General features: G+C 42.9%; 1 protein-coding gene and 1 long non-coding RNA gene across 2 annotated transcripts; both read right to left on the bottom strand.

The window, feature by feature from the left end:
* Positions 1-1,356: 1,356 nt before the first annotated feature.
* Positions 1,357-9,286, bottom strand: LOC137145895 (maestro heat-like repeat-containing protein family member 6). Its single transcript, XM_067536865.1, has 11 exons — positions 9,273-9,286; positions 8,492-8,626; positions 8,247-8,361; positions 7,523-7,666; positions 6,979-7,158; positions 5,639-5,794; positions 5,162-5,254; positions 4,725-4,827; positions 4,264-4,329; positions 2,880-2,970; positions 1,357-1,620 (listed from the first exon to the last, which is right to left on the bottom strand). The coding sequence occupies exons 1-11, from the start codon at positions 9,284-9,286 to the stop codon at positions 1,599-1,601; spliced, it is 1,119 nt and encodes a 372-aa protein (XP_067392966.1). The 3' UTR covers positions 1,357-1,598.
* Positions 9,287-10,183: 897 nt separating this feature from the next.
* Positions 10,184-12,985, bottom strand: LOC137145908 (uncharacterized). The gene is made up of 3 exons (XR_010917791.1): positions 12,891-12,985; positions 12,263-12,431; positions 10,184-10,329 (listed from the first exon to the last, which is right to left on the bottom strand). It is a non-coding gene; the product is annotated as an uncharacterized lncRNA (long non-coding RNA).
* Positions 12,986-18,581: the final 5,596 nt, after the last annotated feature.

The raw sequence follows: 18,581 nt of genomic DNA, 5'->3' as shown, positions 1-18,581 counted from the left end.
CAAGCTCAGAGTCAGGGGGTCAGGGCAGGCTTGGACTTTGGGAGGCTGAAATGGCCACACTGCTATTTTCAGAGCACTAGCTCTAGGAGAGGTAGCATGTGTCGGTCTGCCTGGACTGGGGGAGGAGGGACATGCTACCAGCTGCAGTATAGACCTACCCTTCAACTTCAGGGGAAGGAAAGCAGCTCCACACTGTATGACCGAGATGGCTTGAGACCACTTATGTTCTGTACCTCTCATTCAGAGAGCAGAGGGGACACAGAGCTCATCCTTTCTGCAGCACCTAAGTGGAATCACAGTCTAGCTGCAACCCCTGGAACTTGGTAGAAAACTGAATCACTTAAGAAACTGATTCTTCGGCGGTTCATTTCCCTTTCCTATTTAAATCTGAATATAGTGTGTAAGTAAGCGACTCACTAGCAGGCATGTCACCTTGCAGCTGGGCACGGCCTAACAAGCGCTTCTCCTTTAGTGTCCACTGCTGACAGCTGCTCTGGCCCTGTAGGGGTTGCTTCTCCTTGCAACTCGGTCCTCCAGCCAGGTCATGTGTAGTTCCACCCCTTCATTGACTTCATGGTAGAACTTTGGTCTGACTCCTGACTTGCCTCTGGTATCATGGGGTTTCAATAGGCCTTGCCACTCGCTAGGAGGTTTCAGCTCCCCTTTCTTCAGTAGGGGAACAGAGGCTCTCCCTCTCCACTGAGTTCTGGTCCAGGGACCCTTTAATAAGCAGTCAAGGCCTGACTACACAGACCCCTTGCTGCCTCCCTGGACCGCTTCCTACCTTGCCCTACCTTGTGCCTTTGCCACAGCCTCCTCTTGGGCTCACAGTGTATCAGCTCCTCTTTCTTTAAATCTCCTCCCCAGGCTCAGTTCAGAACTCCTTAGTGCTTCCTACCACCCCGTGAATTCTGCTGCAGGAGAGGTTTCTCTGTTCCCCTGGCAGCAGTCCCTGACTCAGCAAGACTCTTCCTGCTCCCTGCAGTCCTCCCCCCAGAATGGGGAATCCTAGGTGGACTCACTTCCTCCCACTCTCCTTCTCAACTGCATTGGGCTCCTTGTTGCCGGGCTACCTTCCTTCAGGGAGGCTCTGTCTGCCAGCCGTCCCACTCTGCATCGTGACTCCAGCCAGGCTTCTCTCACACAGTGAGAGTCAGCAATCTGCTCTCCGCACTGGTCAGCCCTCAACAGAGCTGGGTTCAGTCCTTTTAACTCACCCCCTCCAGGCTTGACACCTACTGCAGATGTAGCAGGGCAAGGCTGACTGAACCTACAGGTTCTCATTAACCCTTTCTGGCCCAGCATGGGATTGGTCCCCCCTCCAAACACAAACATCAATGAACATTCTTGGTTGAATTGTCCAACTTCTACAGAAAAACCACCCCCAAAGAACAAACAATGCGATTTCTTTGGTGTGACGATCTAACAGAGAAATGCTGGCAATAGTTGACTTTCTTGTTAATTGCTGGATGTTACTATTATACAATAATGTTGTAGGAAGCAGAGAAGATAATTTTCATTGAGAATTGAACACATTACTGTCTGATTCCTGCTTTATCTTGATGTTGATGGTGATGTTTTGGACAGAGGCCTCAGGATCAAACAGCAAATCCCCAAGAACTGGAACATAGAACAAAATTAGAACCACAGCACCCAAAAAATTTCAAAAAGTTTCCTGCAGAAAAAGTCTCTAGAGTTGATCAGAACATTTTTGATCAAACGTTGTGTCAGAAAATGCAGTTTTAGTTGAAACTGAAACTTTTTGTGGAGATTGACGACCTATTTAATGGAAAGGGTTCTGAGGTGGGATTCTCTGGTTGGTGAGGAGGAGGCGGCCCCAAACAGAAAACCTCAATTTTCAATCTGAAATGAGTGTTTCAACAACATTCTGTTTTGTGAAAACTTTCAAAAGGTTTGGTTTTTGTTCCAATGCAGAATGAAGACAAATTTTGAAACCTTGAAGTCTTCATGAAACAGACCTGTTTGACTCTGGCCAATTCTAGTCTCTACCTTTTTCTGACTGTGACCTAAATCCAGCATATCCCAGGTACCCCCTGAACCCTCCCCTTATCCCCAATATCCCAGTTGCCACCCTCATCTACTCCTTTTATCCCATAGGGACTCCTCTGTGACCCCACAGGAAGTGCCATTATTCTGAAGGTGACTCATCTCATGCTATTTTTTCAGAAGATGTTGGTTTGGGATACAGGGTCTGCAGGGGAGAACTGGAGAAGTTGCCAGTGTTTTAGCAGGGATCTGATGGTTCCCTTTTAACATCTGAGAAAACTCCACCTGGGTTCCTCAATGAGTTGCATTCCTATAGATTCAGAGATACAAAACTGCACACAGTATAAGACATCTTGTAATCAATGGGAACTTTGCCACTGATTTTAAAGGGCACTGCATCTGACTACTATTTATTTATATCTCACTATTTTACTGGTAGGGCTTCTGACTATTCCTGAGTTCTGTGATTTTAAGCTTTGGCACTATGACAGTTTATATTAAGAATGCAGAAACCCAAAAAGTTTGGAGGTTTGCATTAGATGCTTTCCAAAATCTTCTCTAAACTATCTGAGCCTCTTGGGTTTGTAAAATTGGGATGGAAATCTCAACAAAGTAGCATTGCTTGAGAAATGTTTTCCCGGTTGTGTGTCCATCTCTACTTTTCATGACAAATATTGTCAGAGCTAATGGAGATTCTCCTTTAGCTCAGCTGGTAGAGGCTTGTGCTTATGGAAAAGGACCTGAATTCGATAAAGGTTATGAACATTATGTCTTTTGTAGTCATTAATCCATTACACCAGCACTGTAACAACAGTTGATGTCATTGTTCATTTTTGCCTGTTACTGCTACACAAAATGAGATAAAAGCTTACCACAGGAAGCAGCAGGACATGGCACATCGTGCTGGGTAATGCCTGCATACTCTCTCCACCTCCTCAGTGGTGACACTGGCAACTGTATGGACTGATAGAATCATGGAAGTATAGGACTGGAAGGGACCTCCAGAGAGGTTTTCTAGTCCAGTCCCCTGCACTCATGGCAGGACTAAATATTATCTAGACCATCCTTGATAGGTGTTTGGTGTTCTGATTCTAATGGTAAGGACATGAAAGCAGGTCAGAACCACAGCATAAAGACAAAAATGGCCTGTTTCTTCTTAGTGTCACTAATCCTTGCTACCCTGGGGACTCCTGCATGATCACTCATGCATCCCAGAAGCCTCTCCACCCCTGCTGTCACATGTTTCTTGGAGAGCTCTGTTCTAACCTTATCCTTAAGCAGCTTTCATTGAGAGCAGTCTGCTCTCATCTCACATGAACTTTGTAAGCCTGATCTCTTTCTAAATGGTATGTTATTAATGCATGCATAGGAGGGAGGGAAAGGTTAAATTCTTGCCTGGAATAGATGATAATGACTGATAGAATCATATACGTTAAAGTTACAAAGAGTCTATTGTTAAGTTATCTATGCCAAGGCAGTCCAGCCTGTGAACCAAGAGCCACTTGTAGCTCTCAAGCCTCTAAACTGTGGCCCTTGAAGGTGACTGTTTTCAGAAGAAAATGTGTATCTGATTATGAAGTTAACAGTGTTATCTGAGCGGCACCCTGTGGTTTTTAAATGGAAATGCTTGAACCAGGGGAGTAGGTAAAGGGTACCACCTCTCCATTTGCCTCCCACCACCACATCTGCAGCTCAAGGAGCAGTTCTTTCCTGCTGCAGCTGCTCACCCAGTGCATTTCAGGGAGTAACTCTAGGTGGTTTTTTTGCCTGCTTCCCTGCTGAGCGGTGAGAACCCCATGAATAGAAGGATAGGTGCTCGACTCACTCTCACTGCGTCTAGGAGAGTGCCTAACAATGGATGGTTCCCTGCTCCAAACAGCCACCAGGGAAGCCCAGGGAGGGTGTGGTCAGGAGATGAGAATCTGAGAATCAGCAATCAGTTATGGTTCCCTGATTCTTTGCCCCGATATGGTTTAGAGCAGGCCAATGGTGCTTCTAGTTTGTGCTAACTGACAATGTTCTCCAAGAGACAGCGCAAGGTAGAGGAGTTTGCTTTAACCTGTGCTGGGGTTGTAACTGGTTGCTGGTTCTCAGCTTGCAATCTAAATGTAATTGTCATACAAGGGTTGATATGCAGACAGCACCATGGAAGTGAAGGACGCACGCGTGCACTCACAGCTGTAGGCACATGTAGATGGCATTGACACACACAGACAAGGAAACACATCTGGATTTAAACTTGAAGTCATTACTTACCACTCTGCAACAAACCCATGGCTTCCTTTTGTACTAGGCTGTTTTCCATATGTTGGAACAGGAAGTCTAGAGGTACAATAAAAACAATTAATGTCACATAACTTTTCATATCTTTCCAGTGATAATGTCTAATATTTTGTTTTGCCACCAAACTCCTAGATAATGAAATGGATGTCTGGAAAGTGGTTTATTTCAATGAGATAATAGCTATAGTGTCCTAAGACACGACTTCTCTGGGAGCAGATTGTGGCATTAAGGGGTAGTGTAGTGGGAGTAACAAGAGCTGTTAAAAATCTTATGTGTTTCCTCTATTTTTGCTTAACTCTAGTGTTAAGTTCTTCAAGTGATGAAATCAAGGCTTTTGGAATGAAGGGATTAGTTCTTGCTTCTGTAGGAAATATTCCTGAACTGGTTAAGATTGGTGATGGAAGCTGAAGGAGATCAAATAACCTAGTATTTACCTATGAATATGCCCGCAGCTCTTCTTGAAGTCTCCCTTGGGCTTCTTAGATACTCTTGGGCCTGGTGTAAGAAGCTCCATAGTCTTCCTGGGTACTGTTCAACCTGGAAAAAAACAAAGAAGAATCTCAGATTCGTGTGGTGTGAACATCCCTTTAGTGCTTATATTACATAAAGCTTTGCCTAGAGTCTTCTGACAAACCATCCTTTCCAAACAAAAGTGAAGCTTTTTAAGCATCTAGAGTCACAGCCTGGATTACCCCCAAAGAGTGGAAATACCAGATGATGATGGTATGAAATTTCATGAGCCTTGCCAGGTGATGCTGAAGAAGATGGAAGTCCCGCACAATTTAATAATGAAGCATGTTTGTTATTTTTCTTTCCCTCCCACACCACTTAAACAACATCCAGAATGAGGGAAATCCCAAAATTCCCTTACAAGGTGCTCACAGATAGTGTCCCAAGACTCCTGATTGTCATTTAAGGTCCATCCTAAGAAGACTTTACACTCCTGTAAGGTGTCTGTACAACTCTACAAAACAAGATGAGACAAGGAGGGTTTCCAGAGTTAACAGAGAGGAGTACTGATAATATCAAATAGTTGACATCTGAGAATTGAAATCCAGTTGAAACGCATGTTAAAGGGAGAGTTCAATGGGCCATATACGTTTCCCCCTGACCCTTAACATCTTTCTGTTTATAGCAATCATAGGGAAGTAGTCTGTTAGGGGCCATATCGTTGTCTGAGCTATTCATGTCCCTCTCTTCCTGGTAATGGAGTAGATTCTTAATCTTCACTTCAATATTGACCTGTACAGAGCATATGATAACATGAAAAAGGTGAGAAGATGTGTTGGAAAGTCTGAGGATCAGGCTTGTAGTGTTTTATTGTGGAATTAATTGCAGTGGCATTCACCTTGATCACATCAGAATGCTGTTGCTGCAGATTCAGCAGGAGTGGGACCATACTGCTGAGGACCTGCTCCTGCATGAGGGATTTATCTTTCCCATTCAGGGCCTTGAGCAGATCCCCAAATAGCTCAGTTGCAGAACCGCATATTTTGTCCCTTTCCTGCGAATGACAAAGGAAAGAACCTCGCTAAAGAGCATTTTCATGCAATTTATTGAGTGATCACAGCATAACACAAACCACAGACAGAGAGAGAAGTGTTTTTTAACTTATCAAAAGCCAGACTATTGAACATTTCTATTGATTAAATGGGTTAAAGAAAGGCCTGGCCTAATGAGTTATAAAGTGAGAGTCAAGAACTCCTGTTTGTTTCTATTGCATGTGTGTAGGAGTACAACTCATAGTATTTAGGTCTCAAAATACATCAAATAAGAGAGGCATAAGAGTCCAGTTTAAAGTGTTCTTCACTTTCCCTCTCCTAGGGTTTGGCCACTTATACGTTGAGGTTTTTATAACTCATAGCATGACCTTGGTTGTGCAAGTCATTGAACATCTGTGTCCCAGTTTTCCCTTCTCCACAAACGAAGATAACATTTAACTACAGCACAGGGGTTCTTTGAAGTTTAATTAGTTAAAGTTTGTAAAGCACTTTGAAGATGAAAAGCTCTCTGCCCTGTAAGTGCTGAATGTTAGTGAACTAAGACAATGGTAGTATCTCCAGCATGTGCAGTATCAGTGACAGATGCATGCAGGAGATGCTCCACTCTCAGCTTAGGCATCTGCACACCCTGTCAAGTAACACTGCACCAGATATGTGTGTGTGCACATATAACACCAGGTCTGCACACCATGTCTTATAATTTTGTGGTCTGTGTATGACAATTATAGCATGCCCTGTAGTGCATTATTGCTTGCACACTCTGGGCTTGATTCTGCCCTCACACAGATTTCAAGCTGATGTAACTCCATTAGCTTCAGTGAATTATTCCTCATTTGCACCAGTGAGAGTGCAAACTCAGGCCCTCTGTATTGCTTGAATCCAATCAGATAGAATTTTAGCATGTCAGTGGTTAGTCTTAGTCTCCTGTCCTTATGGGAGCAAATCCAATTTTTTTTTTCTATCAGAAATTGCAGGTCCTGTTAGATAAGAATAGACAGGAGCGTGCTGTTGCAACCACTAACTATTTGCTATACAGTAACAGACAAGAGTAGTAATAATGTTTGCTATAGAATCAGATTTTGCTTCTATTTTTGTTTCACACACTCACACGCATGCACATTTAACAACTCCCCCTAAAGCTTTAACCACACTCACTTCAACAGTCTCTCTCAGCATTTTGTCTTACATCAGCCAGGAATGGGTGAAGCTGTTTGGCAATTTTCACAAATTCTGTGCCAAGATGGCCCTTGTGCTTGTGGCGGGTGACAATTTTGGTAGCAGCCTCAAAAGCCATCAGAATTACCTTCTCCTCAGGGTCATTAAAAGTCTCAAGGATCTCAGTAAGCAGAGCTTTTACCTCTTTCTTCTGCAAGAAACAATCATTTGTTTTTGTATATAGAAATATAACAACAATCTCACAATCCCATAGCTATTTACTTTAAACTAGATGGAGAGGAAGATACCAAGAGCACAGCAAAAGTGCTCATTCTCCTGTAGCTGGGGAAGAGGTTATTAAAGACACTGAGGGCCAGTTATTTTTCTTCTTCTTGAAGATTCATGGGTACCTGCTGTGGCTGTGCCATGTGTCTCTCACTGAGTCCTGACCCCCTCCTGCACTTCTTGTTCTATTTTGGCAGAGCTATGGTTTATGTCATTGCTCTCATTATAGGTTTAAATATTGTTGACATTTCTCTAGAGTTTGGTTTCATGCTTAAACAATCACCACTCACCTTCTGCAGGTGAAGTGCAGCATTTCCAAGTCCGAGAAGACCAAGCCAACGGACAGTAGGACTTGGGTCAACGTGCCAGTTCTTCAGATGGCCCAGGATATATTGCTTTTTTAATGTTATATAGGTGGACTCAGTAGCAAGAAGCTAAAGAGGCAGAACATATCATAAGTAGCTGACAAGCAAATAGAGAGATTTTCCTATGGATCATCAGTAAGACCCTACTTGAATCACGGGACATGAAAAACCATGAAAAAGTAATAATGGACTTTTATTAATAGCAGTAATTTGGAAAACCAGAATAGACCTATATATTTAAGAAAAATTTGCTGGAATGATATAAACCTCAAAATGTATGCAAAATTGTGGACTGTGCAAAGTAAGCTAATTAAAATAAAAATTGCTATGGAAGCCTAATATTGTTGGATCTGCAATTTCCACAATATCTCAAATGAAGTAGGGCTTTAGTCATCAGATATGATTCTCGATTCTCTGTTGCTGTGCACCTTGCGAGGTCATTTTAGGCCAGAGCAAAGTGGATGTAAATCACAGCAAATCAGAATGGCAATGTTTTACGCCCATTTTGCTCTGGTATAAATGAGTGTACAAGGTGCAGGGCAACAGAGATATTCTACCCTGGAGTTAGCTGAGATGTTGATGCAAATGACCCATTCCTTGACTGAGCTAGCCTGGCAGTGAGCAGTTCTCAAGCAGATAAGAGTCTTACCCCAGAGAACAAAGCCATTGCAGTCAGTTTCTGTTTGTCATCCCCATGGTGCAGGAGAGGGGCTACTTTGGTAAAGACAGCAAAATCAAGGCTCTGAGGGTGCTTTACAATGGCTCTGTAGAACACATATGAATACTTTTATTACTGGGAGAGAAAGAGTAAACATGCCAGAGATTAGAGGATACTCCAAACAGAAATCACATTGGCCACTACAGCCAGATGAACTCAACGCCCTGATCACTTACCTAGCCAGAAGAAGGACTCCTTCCATGTAAGTCTCTGGCATGGATAAAAGGTCCCAGCCTCCTGCCAGACTCATGGATTGCATCAAAGAGGATTTCTCCCTTTTAATCACAGCTTTCAGAGCCTCCACTGCACAGCTAAATTCAGAACAAGAGAGTGATAGATAACTGACATTCGCCCCAGTCCCAGTGTCTGCACAGATTCACCAACACGTAGACCTTTTTATGCAAGGCAGTTGAGGGGCTAATCTTGTGTTTTTAATTTCTGTTTTTAAAATTTGTATCTGTTTTTAGGGGTTGTGTCAATTTAAAAATGTTTATTTATTGTATTATGTGCAATGGCTTGTAACTAAGATACTAAATTAATTAACTTAAACTAATATAATTAAGACATCAATAATGCCCTCATGCACCATCTTTTATTATAAATGAGACTTTGATACCACCACCTTTTTTACTACATGGTGTATTGTACTGGATAGCGTGAGAATTATGAGACTGGTTCTCATAGACTTAGTCAAATGTTTACCAGTATATGTTATCCTAGAAAGGACTGGCTGGACTGGTCAAGAAATATGGCTAATGGGAGACTCTCTTTGGCTCCAATAGGAGTGTCCTGTATTTTGGAGCCAAAGTTTCTGGGTTCCATGCCTTCACATGACGTGTGTGTGCAGCATAGCTAACACTGATGTTTACATGTTAGCATGTTTGTTACATCTTTACAGCCAGATCAAGCCTATAAACATCACCATACAAAACTGCAGAAGTGTTGTGCAAAACCCACCTGTCTAGGTACATGGGGGATTTGCTGCCCTTTGAGATTTACTTAGAATTTTTAGTACACCCAAACTTGAACCCCCAAGTTCTTCCCACACTCATTAAGCTAAAGAGGGATGTTGCGGATGAATGTATTTTTTTATGCCAGTTTAATGGCATTTTGGTTCATCTGAACCTAAAACCCCAAATGAAATTCAGAGGGGGGAGAACGACCAAAACCTGCAATGGGAAGAAAGAACCAGTGTTTATTGCAAACTCAGTGAAACAAGATCTATTGTGGGTCATATTCACCTCCCTAGATTATCCCTGGCCTGGCACACAACATTAGAAACTTTTTTCATTTCAGTTCCTTTAATGCAGCTTCTTATGGCTTTTAAATGTTTTTGTTACTTAATTGCTGGCATCCAGTACACAAGGCCTTTTAAGCAAATAAACAAGCAGAGAAGGCAGTGGGTACAGGTACCAAAACGGGAAGAAACAGGAGACACAAAGAAGGAGAGATGGCTTATCTGCATTTAAAAACCATACATAGAATTAACCTCCTTCCACCCCATCCTCCAAAGAACATTAATTAAATATTGATACTGTTTCTTGTGCATTAATTAAAGCCTCTTATCCCAAACCTATCACGGAGAATTATTCTAGGAGATTGCGCTAACATAAATATTCTTCCAGAGAATTGGCCTGACTGGGGATCTATCTAAGTGGAGTGTCCTAAAAACTCTCCTCAGAATTTCCCTATTTAGATCACCCATGGGAGAGTTTCTAAATTAGGAAGTTCCTCTAGTGCAGTGGTTCTCAAGCTATGGGTCTGTGGATTACCGCTGAGATTTTGATAATGGTGAGTCACAGAAATAATATTATCCACCTAATTAGCATCTTATCAGTAATTACCTCACAAAGCTGGATGTTTGGAGCCTGTCCTCCCAGCCACACACAACTTCTGGGAGGCTCACCAAGTAATGCAGTTGAATGACCAGGAAGATTAACACAGATACATAAAAGTCACCCATGTGTATTGTGCATACTTTATTACTGAATATTATGGACAGGGCCTTTGTTGCCTGAAAAAGATAAAAATTAGACACCAATTTAACTCTAAAATCCTCATGTCTCTCCAATTTTTCTTTATCTCAAATATGCTTTGTTCCTCTCCTGACTCACATTAAATCACAGAAGGTTGAACTGTGCCCTCTGAATATCATCATTAGAGCAGCCATTACACTGTACTGCCATGCTACAGAGGCCCAAGTTTGATTTGCGTCCTGGTTACTTGTTACATAAACTGCAGGGCCTGGCTGTACTGAGGCAGCAGAGCACCCTGTCTCAAAAGAGAGGGCATAACATTTCATACTCAGTATGAGAGGCCTAAAAAGAGAAATGCCAGAACGTAGTTCTGGAACAGTCATGCCCAAGTGATACTACCAGAAGTACCAGAATGCTCCTCTAAAATGCCAAAATAGCCTTCTGAAGCTTTCCAGTACAACTCAAGTCCTACTCAGACTGCTCCGCAGTGATCCCTTTGCTGAACAAGTAGCTGATGTCATGACCTGCAAAGGATTCGTGTTCAACTCTCCTGTAAGAAGGTTAATGGTTTGGGTGAGGAGGGAGGCAAAGCAGGAAAAGATGAGGAAGCTGTCATGGCTTTGGCAAGGACATGATGGACCTCTCTCCTGTCTCCCTGTGCCAGGGATCTCTCTCTCCAAACTGAGGTGTGCAGTGCTGAGCACAATATTGCACATTTCTCTTTATTGGTGGAGGGAGACCTTACCTTGCTGCGGTAGTAACATGAGTCTCTAAGAGTTGCGAGGGGAGGGTGGCCAAGTGATCACACTGTAGTCTGTGGCCAGCAGGGGGGTTACAGGGAGGGGATCTTTAATGTCCAGGACTCACCAGCAGGAGGAAGGGGTATGGAGGCTATCAGCCTCTTCTGCTGCCAGTCCTGGGGTTGGGGTAGGCAGGCCAGCCACCAGGGAAGGCTCTTCGGGGAAGGAGGGCAGTAGTGCTCAACTCAGTACCTGCTTCAGCACTGCTGGGGCTGCAGATCAGTTTCCTTCCAGCTCTGCCCACAGAATGGGCCAATCCCCTCTCTTTTGAGTGCTCCACCTGATGGAGCGTTTGCTGCAGGTATGCCGGGGTAATGCTGGCTGGGCTCAGAATGATCTCTTAACCCCTGGTTTCCCAGTGTGGAGCTTGTATACCCCATCAGAGGGCCCTTCTTCTGTGTCCTTGGCCTGTGGGTTTGTTTGGCTCTCCAGCAAAAGAAAGACCAGGCCTACTGCAGGAGCATTTTGCTGGTGTACATACTAGTGTATACTAAACCAGCAATGAGCTCCTAATGGGGATGCAGCTTATTACAGCCCTCCCAAGAGAAATAAATGATACTGGCAAAAGTACAGTTTTACAATTATAATTGCATCGACCCATGGGGCTTTTGCTCGTACAGCTATGTCAGTTAGAGATAACAGCTCAGCGTACCCCTAGCTGACATAATTATGTCAGCAAAAGGTTAAATTCCACCCCTTTCAACAAACACAATCCGGCCCTTGCAGAAAAAGTACAAGGGAGGGAGGAAATGAGGAGGTAAAGGGGAGATTTTGCCCAGCCTCTATTACAAGTTGAGGCCCTAAATGGAAGCAGATGATACCCACTCATAGCTTCCAGCTTGCACTGCTTCTCTGTCCAAGGTCACTTCCTTTACCCAAAAGTACTTTCGATCACTAAGGACCCCAAACAAAGTCCCAAAATGCAAAGTAGACCAATTTCCTGTACTCTGGCTTTTGCCTTCCTCAGCTCTGGAAAGGCTCCTGTAGCTGCTGCCCCATTCAAGGCTCTTCCTGGAGAGACCCAGCACCAGATCATGCTCTCTAGGTCTCTCCCTCTTCCAAGGGATGAGCGCTCCCTACGCAGGTTGTCATGCAATTGATAACTCCTAGGTAACATAGACAAGTGCCAGAAACTTGGGGCCAGGATGGTAATATCTGGGTTATTACTTACCGCTAGAGGCAAAAGAAAGGCACTAGCCTCAAAGCTACTTCTTGACTCACAGGTTTCACTCTTCTTGAAGCATGGTCTTCTTTTTAGCATTTCAAGGAGCTCAGCAAGCACCTGGAGGCTCACAGTTTTTTTGGCTTTGCCTAGGGCCTCCCAGAGTTGACTGACATGACTGCAGATTAAAAAAAACACAGTCATATGTGATTAACAGATCTCTTCACAGTCTTAACGTGCTAGCAAGCTGAGCTATGCCCATGAGTGGAGGTCAGTGAAGGAACTGGAGTAGCACAGTGGGGAGCTGAGACACCGGTCTAGTAACTGGGATCATGTAGTCTTCCGTAGAAAGAACTGCTGTCCTTCAAAAGGGTGTGGGGACATATCCTCATAGCAGAAGGCACTCTGAATCTGCATTATTACAGAGTTAACAGGGATTATCAGACTTCTACTGCTCTATTTCGGTTTTCTTGTTTTTAATTTAAAAAACATTACTTTACTTATAAAAGAGTCCTAGGGATTAACTCTATTATATTCAGAATCCTGCTCCTCCTATCTCAGGAATCATGGCTTGAGACAAGATTCCTTCCCTGTCCTCAGCTTTGGAACCATGAAGGAGAGCAGTGCAGCAATTTACCTATCACATGGGAGCGAGAGTCTCAGTAGGGCTGAGACCACTTCTCTTGTGTGCTTTTCAGCTAGTAAACACACAGCCCCCATAGCTGCCTGTCTGGCACTGGCCTGCTGGGTAGCCTGCAGGTGGAAATAAATGATATCCATGATCTCTGGCACCTGTAAAAAAAAAAAAAAAAAAAAAAAAAACAGTTTAGAGACTCTTTCTTTTGTGGTTTCATTCCCCTTCCAGTTTGTGTCTGAATGTAGCAATGATAACTGTCTGGGTGGGACACCACACTACAGAATACTCACTCCCTACTGAATAACAAATAAAGCAACTCCAGGGGTCAGAAGAACTAAGGGCCTTATGCTACAAGGTGATCAGCACATCCTGTGCATCCTCAACTTCTATCAGTTTCAATAGGAGTTGAGGGCACTAAGCATTTTGCAAGATTAGGCTCTGACAGAGAAATAAACAAAGGGTATATATGGGAAGATTTGCTAATCCAGTTCAGCAAGTGTCACCATTGTAACTGCTGGGCTTCTGAGTAATCCTGATCTCATATGACAACTCGTGTAAGGATTACCCAATGACAATTTATAATTAGTGAAAGTTGAACCTTTAAGGGTTCAGATATTTGTATCAGATACGCATCCAAAATGTGGACACTCATTCAGTCTATCTGAACCTCCTGTTCTGCCAAATTGGATTTAAAAGCTTGAAAATTGAGTTCACTCCAGGATTTCTGGTACTTCCTGCTCCTGTTGAGCCTAGAAATACCAGAAATATGGCTTTTCTTGCATGATATTGGCACTTCTATCTCTAGTCCCATCCTGATCTAGAAAATGCAAAGATGTATTGAAAATGAAAAACAATGAAAATAAATAAAAGTCAACCAAACTGTCTTAATTCCTTAAAAATGCTTGCTTTAAGGTTTGGGCAGTCAACTTGCTGACCCCAATCTACATTTGGTATTTCAGAAGCATTTTCTTGTTTGAAGGCTGCTTTTGTACAAACAGGTTAAAAATTCTCATACAAAGACATAGAAGAGTTTGCTCATCTACCTCTTTAAGCAGAACAAGAGGGGACTGCACAGTTGTTGAAGAAAGAGTTTCATTTCCAGATTATCTTTTTAAAAGATGGTTCTGAGCCTGCGCTCTGGGCTGGAAACTTGTAAAGAGACAGACAATTCAGTGACTTTAAAGAAGGCAAATTCCATCTCCTAGATCCAGAAAAGGGAACTCTAACTTTCACAGCCTCTTACCTTTTCCTTCATATTGTTCCTCTGCTCTTTCAGGATTGATGTCAACATTATAGCAGCTGCCTGAGCATTGGTTTTCACGGTGTCTCTCAGACCAGCCACAGCTACAAGGATCTGGCTGGTAACTGAAACTGGGGGATCAGATTTCTCATAGATCTAAAAGGAACAGGGAAAAGCCTTTTGTAGATAAGAACATAAGATGGCCATTGGGTCAGCCCAATGGTCTGTTTAGCCCAGTATTCTGTCTTCTGACATTGACCAATGCCAGATATTTCAAAGGGAATGAACAGAACAGGGCACTTATGAAGTGATCCATTCCCTGTCATTCAGTCCTAAGCATCTGGCAGTCAGAGGCTTATGGACACCCCCAGAGTATGGGGTTGCATCCCTGACCATCTTGGCTGATAGCCATTAATGGACCTATCCTCCATTAATTGATCTAATTCTTTTTTGAATCCAGTTATAGCTTTGCTCTTTACAACATCCCCTGGCAATGAGTTCCATTGTCTGAAAAAATACTTCCTTTTGTTTGTTTTAAATCTTCTGCATCTTAATTTCATTGGGTGACCCCTGGTTCTTGTGTTATGTGAAGGAGTAAATAACACTCCCTTATTCACTTTTTCCACACAATTCATGATTTTATAGACCTCTATCATATCCCCCATTTGTTGTCTCTTTTCCAAGCTGTATAGTCCCAGTCTTTTTAACCTCTCCTTATATAGAAGCTTATATATACCCCTAATCATTTTTGTTGGCCTTCTCTGTATCTTTTCAATTTCTAATATATCTTTTTTGGTCTGGGGTGAGCAGAACTGCATGCAGTATTCAAGGTGTGGGCATGCCATGCATTTATATAGTGGCATTATAATATTTACTATCTTATCTATCCCTTTCCTAATGGTTACTAACATTCTGTTAGCTTTTTTGACTGCCACTGCACATTGAGTGGATGTTTTCAAACTATTCACAATGACTCCAAGATCTCTTTCTTAAATGGTAACAGCTAATTTAGATTCCATCATTATGTCTATGTAGTTGGGATTATGTTTTCCAATGTGCCTCACTTTGCATTTATCAACATTGAGTTTCATCTGTCATGTTGTTGCCCAGTCACATGTTATTGTGAGATTCTTTTTTAATTCTTTGCAGTCTGCTTTGGACTTAACCGTCATGAGTAATTTTGTATCATCTTTGCCATCTCACTGTTTATCCCTTTTTCCAGATCTCTTATGAATATGTTGAACAGCACTGATCCCAGTACAGATCCCTGGGGGACACCACCATTTACCTCTCTCCATTGTGAAAACTGACTATTTATTAATACCCCGTGTTTCTTGTCTTTTTACCAGTTACTGATCCATGAGAAGAGTTTCCTCTTATCCCATAACTCCTTTACGAGCCTTTCGTAAGGGACCTTTTCAAAGGGCTTTCTGAAAGTCCAATTGCATTCTGTCCACAGGATCACCCCTGTCCACATGATTGTTGACCCCCTCAAAGAATTCGAATAGATTGGTGAATCATGATTTCGCTTTACAAAAACCATGCTGACTCTTCCCCAACAAATCATGTTCATTGGTGTGTCTGATAATTCTGTTCTTTCCTATAGTTTCAACCAATTTTCCTGGTACTGAAGGTAGGCTACCAACCTGTAATTGCCAGGATCACCTACGGATCCCTTTTTAAAAATTGACGTCTCATTAGCTATCCTCCAGTCATCTGGCACAGAAATTGACATAAGTGATAGGTTATATAGCACAGTTTGGAGTTCTGCAATTTCATATTTGAGTTCCCTCAGATGACAGACATCACCTGCATTCAAAAGACTGATACTACCAAGAGTCTAGTTAAAGCCCTGAGTTGGAGAGGAAGTTTCCTGCCTGGTGTCAGGTGAGTTAGTAAAACCTCACAGCAGGTTTTCTTATTCTTTAATATCATAGTTTATAAAATGGCCTGAACTGTATGACATAGGTGTGCAAAAAGAAGGCCCAGAGCATGCAGGATAAGTGTGTGGAGGGAGAATGGGCCATTAGCATGCAGACGAAGGCCAGAAATCTGCAGGAATAGATGTGTGAAGATAAGGACCAGAGCATGCAGGGAAATGTGTGCGTAGAGTAGACCTTGTTGTATGTATGGATAAGTGGACAGAGAAAATTGACCAGGAGCATACAAGTAAAATGCCCTGAGTGTGTGGAAATAAACAGGCCAAATGATGGCATGGCGCATACAGAGAGAGGGCCGGAGCATGAGAAGGAAAGAAGCCATGATTTGCATAATAAATGGTGAATGTTTGTACCTTCTCCTGCTGCTGTGTGGAGACATCTGTATTAAAACCAAGATGTATCTTTGCGATTTCTCCTTCTGCACTGATATTCTCCTTTTCCTCCTCCTGCTGCAGGGTGATGACCTCTGCCTCCTCCATTGTAATAACAGGCTCAGGCTCTAGTTCACCAGCTAGAACCTTTTGCTGCACCACTGTGCATCTGATTTTCCTTTTTAGCACATAACATCCCTCCTCCCCATGTGCAATGTGCTGAGATGTTTCAGAAAGAGCATGCTGCTGTTGGTTTACAGTGTTTGCCTCATTCCCCAAGCACAGTTGTATATTTTCATCTGTGAAGATGATCTCTGGTTCTCTGGTGGGAACCTTCTCCAGCTCCAAATAGAAAATGTAGGTTGTTTTTATGAATTTCTTTATTGCTAAAGCCATCCTACAAGCAAGACAGAAAGAAAATTCACCCATTTTTATTCTTACAACAGAGAGACAGTGTGGTTCAGTGAAAGTAGTATGAGACTGGGTGCCAGAAGCTCCTTCTAGCTCTGCCATTGCCTTACTGTGTGTAGCCTTTGATGAGTCCTTTTGCCAGAATTTCCAAACTTGGGGGCCATTGACGTCAATGAAAATTGTGGATACTTAACATCTCTGAATCAGACCACTTGTTTAGCAATGTAAAAACATAGGAAATGTCAGACTCAGAGACATGTAACTCTTGATGGTGGGGAACGGGGCCACAATTGAAAGGTTCTTGGGGGGCACATGACCATCCCATGCATCGCCTCTGGGCTGAGGAGCTGCAGCAGAACCACAAGCGCCAGGGCAGTAGTGAGTGAGCACCTTGGGGAGCATCTCATAGCAGCCAGACACCGCAGCTAGGGGCTGGCTCCAGGGGGCATCACTGGCTGGTGCCAGGCTCCTTTGGGGGAGAGGCAAGAGCAAGCATGTTAGGGGCTCAGTTTGGAGATGTGCTGCCTGCTCTGCCTGGGTCACCCGACCATGCAGAGGCAATCAACTCATGGAGCAGGGCAGGGAGGGCTGCCAGGCAGCCAGCCAGTGCCCCAGCTCCCACAGTGCAGACAGTCAGTGGTCTGAACAGGCTGGATGGCTCCCACCAACTTCCATCGATCAGTGTCTGGCAGAAGGTGACATTTGGAAAACCTATGTGCTAAATGGAAGGCAGAAATCTGGGGTGGGGACAAATGACCCTGCATGACCTGCCACGCGTCGCCTCTGTTCCAACTACTCCATATCCCAGGTTCCATATCCTAGGTTCCAACTACTCCATATCCTGTGTCTGGCAATGGTCAGCACCAGCTGCCTCAGAGGAAGGTGCAAAAATCCTGTGGTAGGCAAATGTAGGATAAATTGGCCCCCACATTATGTCTCATCCTCATCTCTAATAGTTAGAGATCGGTTAAAACCCTGAAGCAAGGTTTTCTATCCCTTCCAATGTGTTCATCATCATCAATTATGATAACTCTGGAAAACTTCAGGCATTCAAGTTTGAAATGTTGGCCCTAAACTATTGATGCCTCAGTTTCCCATTTGTAAGATGGAGATGATAATTCTTACCTACTTACGTTGCAGGAGTGTTAATTGATGTTTGTTTAACTATGTGTTGTAAATATAAACCTCTCTCTTTTTAGGTTGGTAGCCTGCATTTTTGTACCAGCAGGTATACTTTGGCCATGGGGAGAATGTCTTTGTTTCTAAATATTAATTTATATTAATTAACTGTTGATACACCCGGACAATCTTGATGTAAAAAAATAAATTCCTATTTGTTTCAAACTCAAAGGGACACACTGACTAATGTGCCAAGGAGATAAGATTGTACAGGAGTTTCCAAAAATATTAAAAGCTGCCGTTAACGATTAGCATTTTATTTTGCTTTGGAACAGTTGAACTCACAGATATCTGTTTAATGCTTCCAGTGCCAAAATGAGCTACCATATAACAAACACTTCTTCATCCAGAAAAGAACTAGACTTTCAGTAATTCAAATTCCCATTTCACTAATCATGTAGTTCAAAACTCTAAGCTTAAAATCTATTTCTTTTTAACTGCCATTCCCAGGGGACACTACTGTCTGATTAAATATTGGATATATTCAGGTGAAGAATTTTCCCAGTTATATCCTCTGTAAGAATTTTACTTCAGATTTTATGTTCTGAGA

The sequence above is a fragment of the Emydura macquarii genome, unplaced genomic scaffold, assembly GCF_026122565.2.
Source record: "Emydura macquarii macquarii isolate MOO-44397 ecotype Brisbane River unplaced genomic scaffold, CSIRO-AGI_Emac_v2 contig_3671, whole genome shotgun sequence".
In the NCBI taxonomy this organism is placed as follows: domain Eukaryota; kingdom Metazoa; phylum Chordata; order Testudines; family Chelidae; genus Emydura; species Emydura macquarii.
This window is presented reverse-complemented; position numbering and strand designations above follow the sequence as displayed.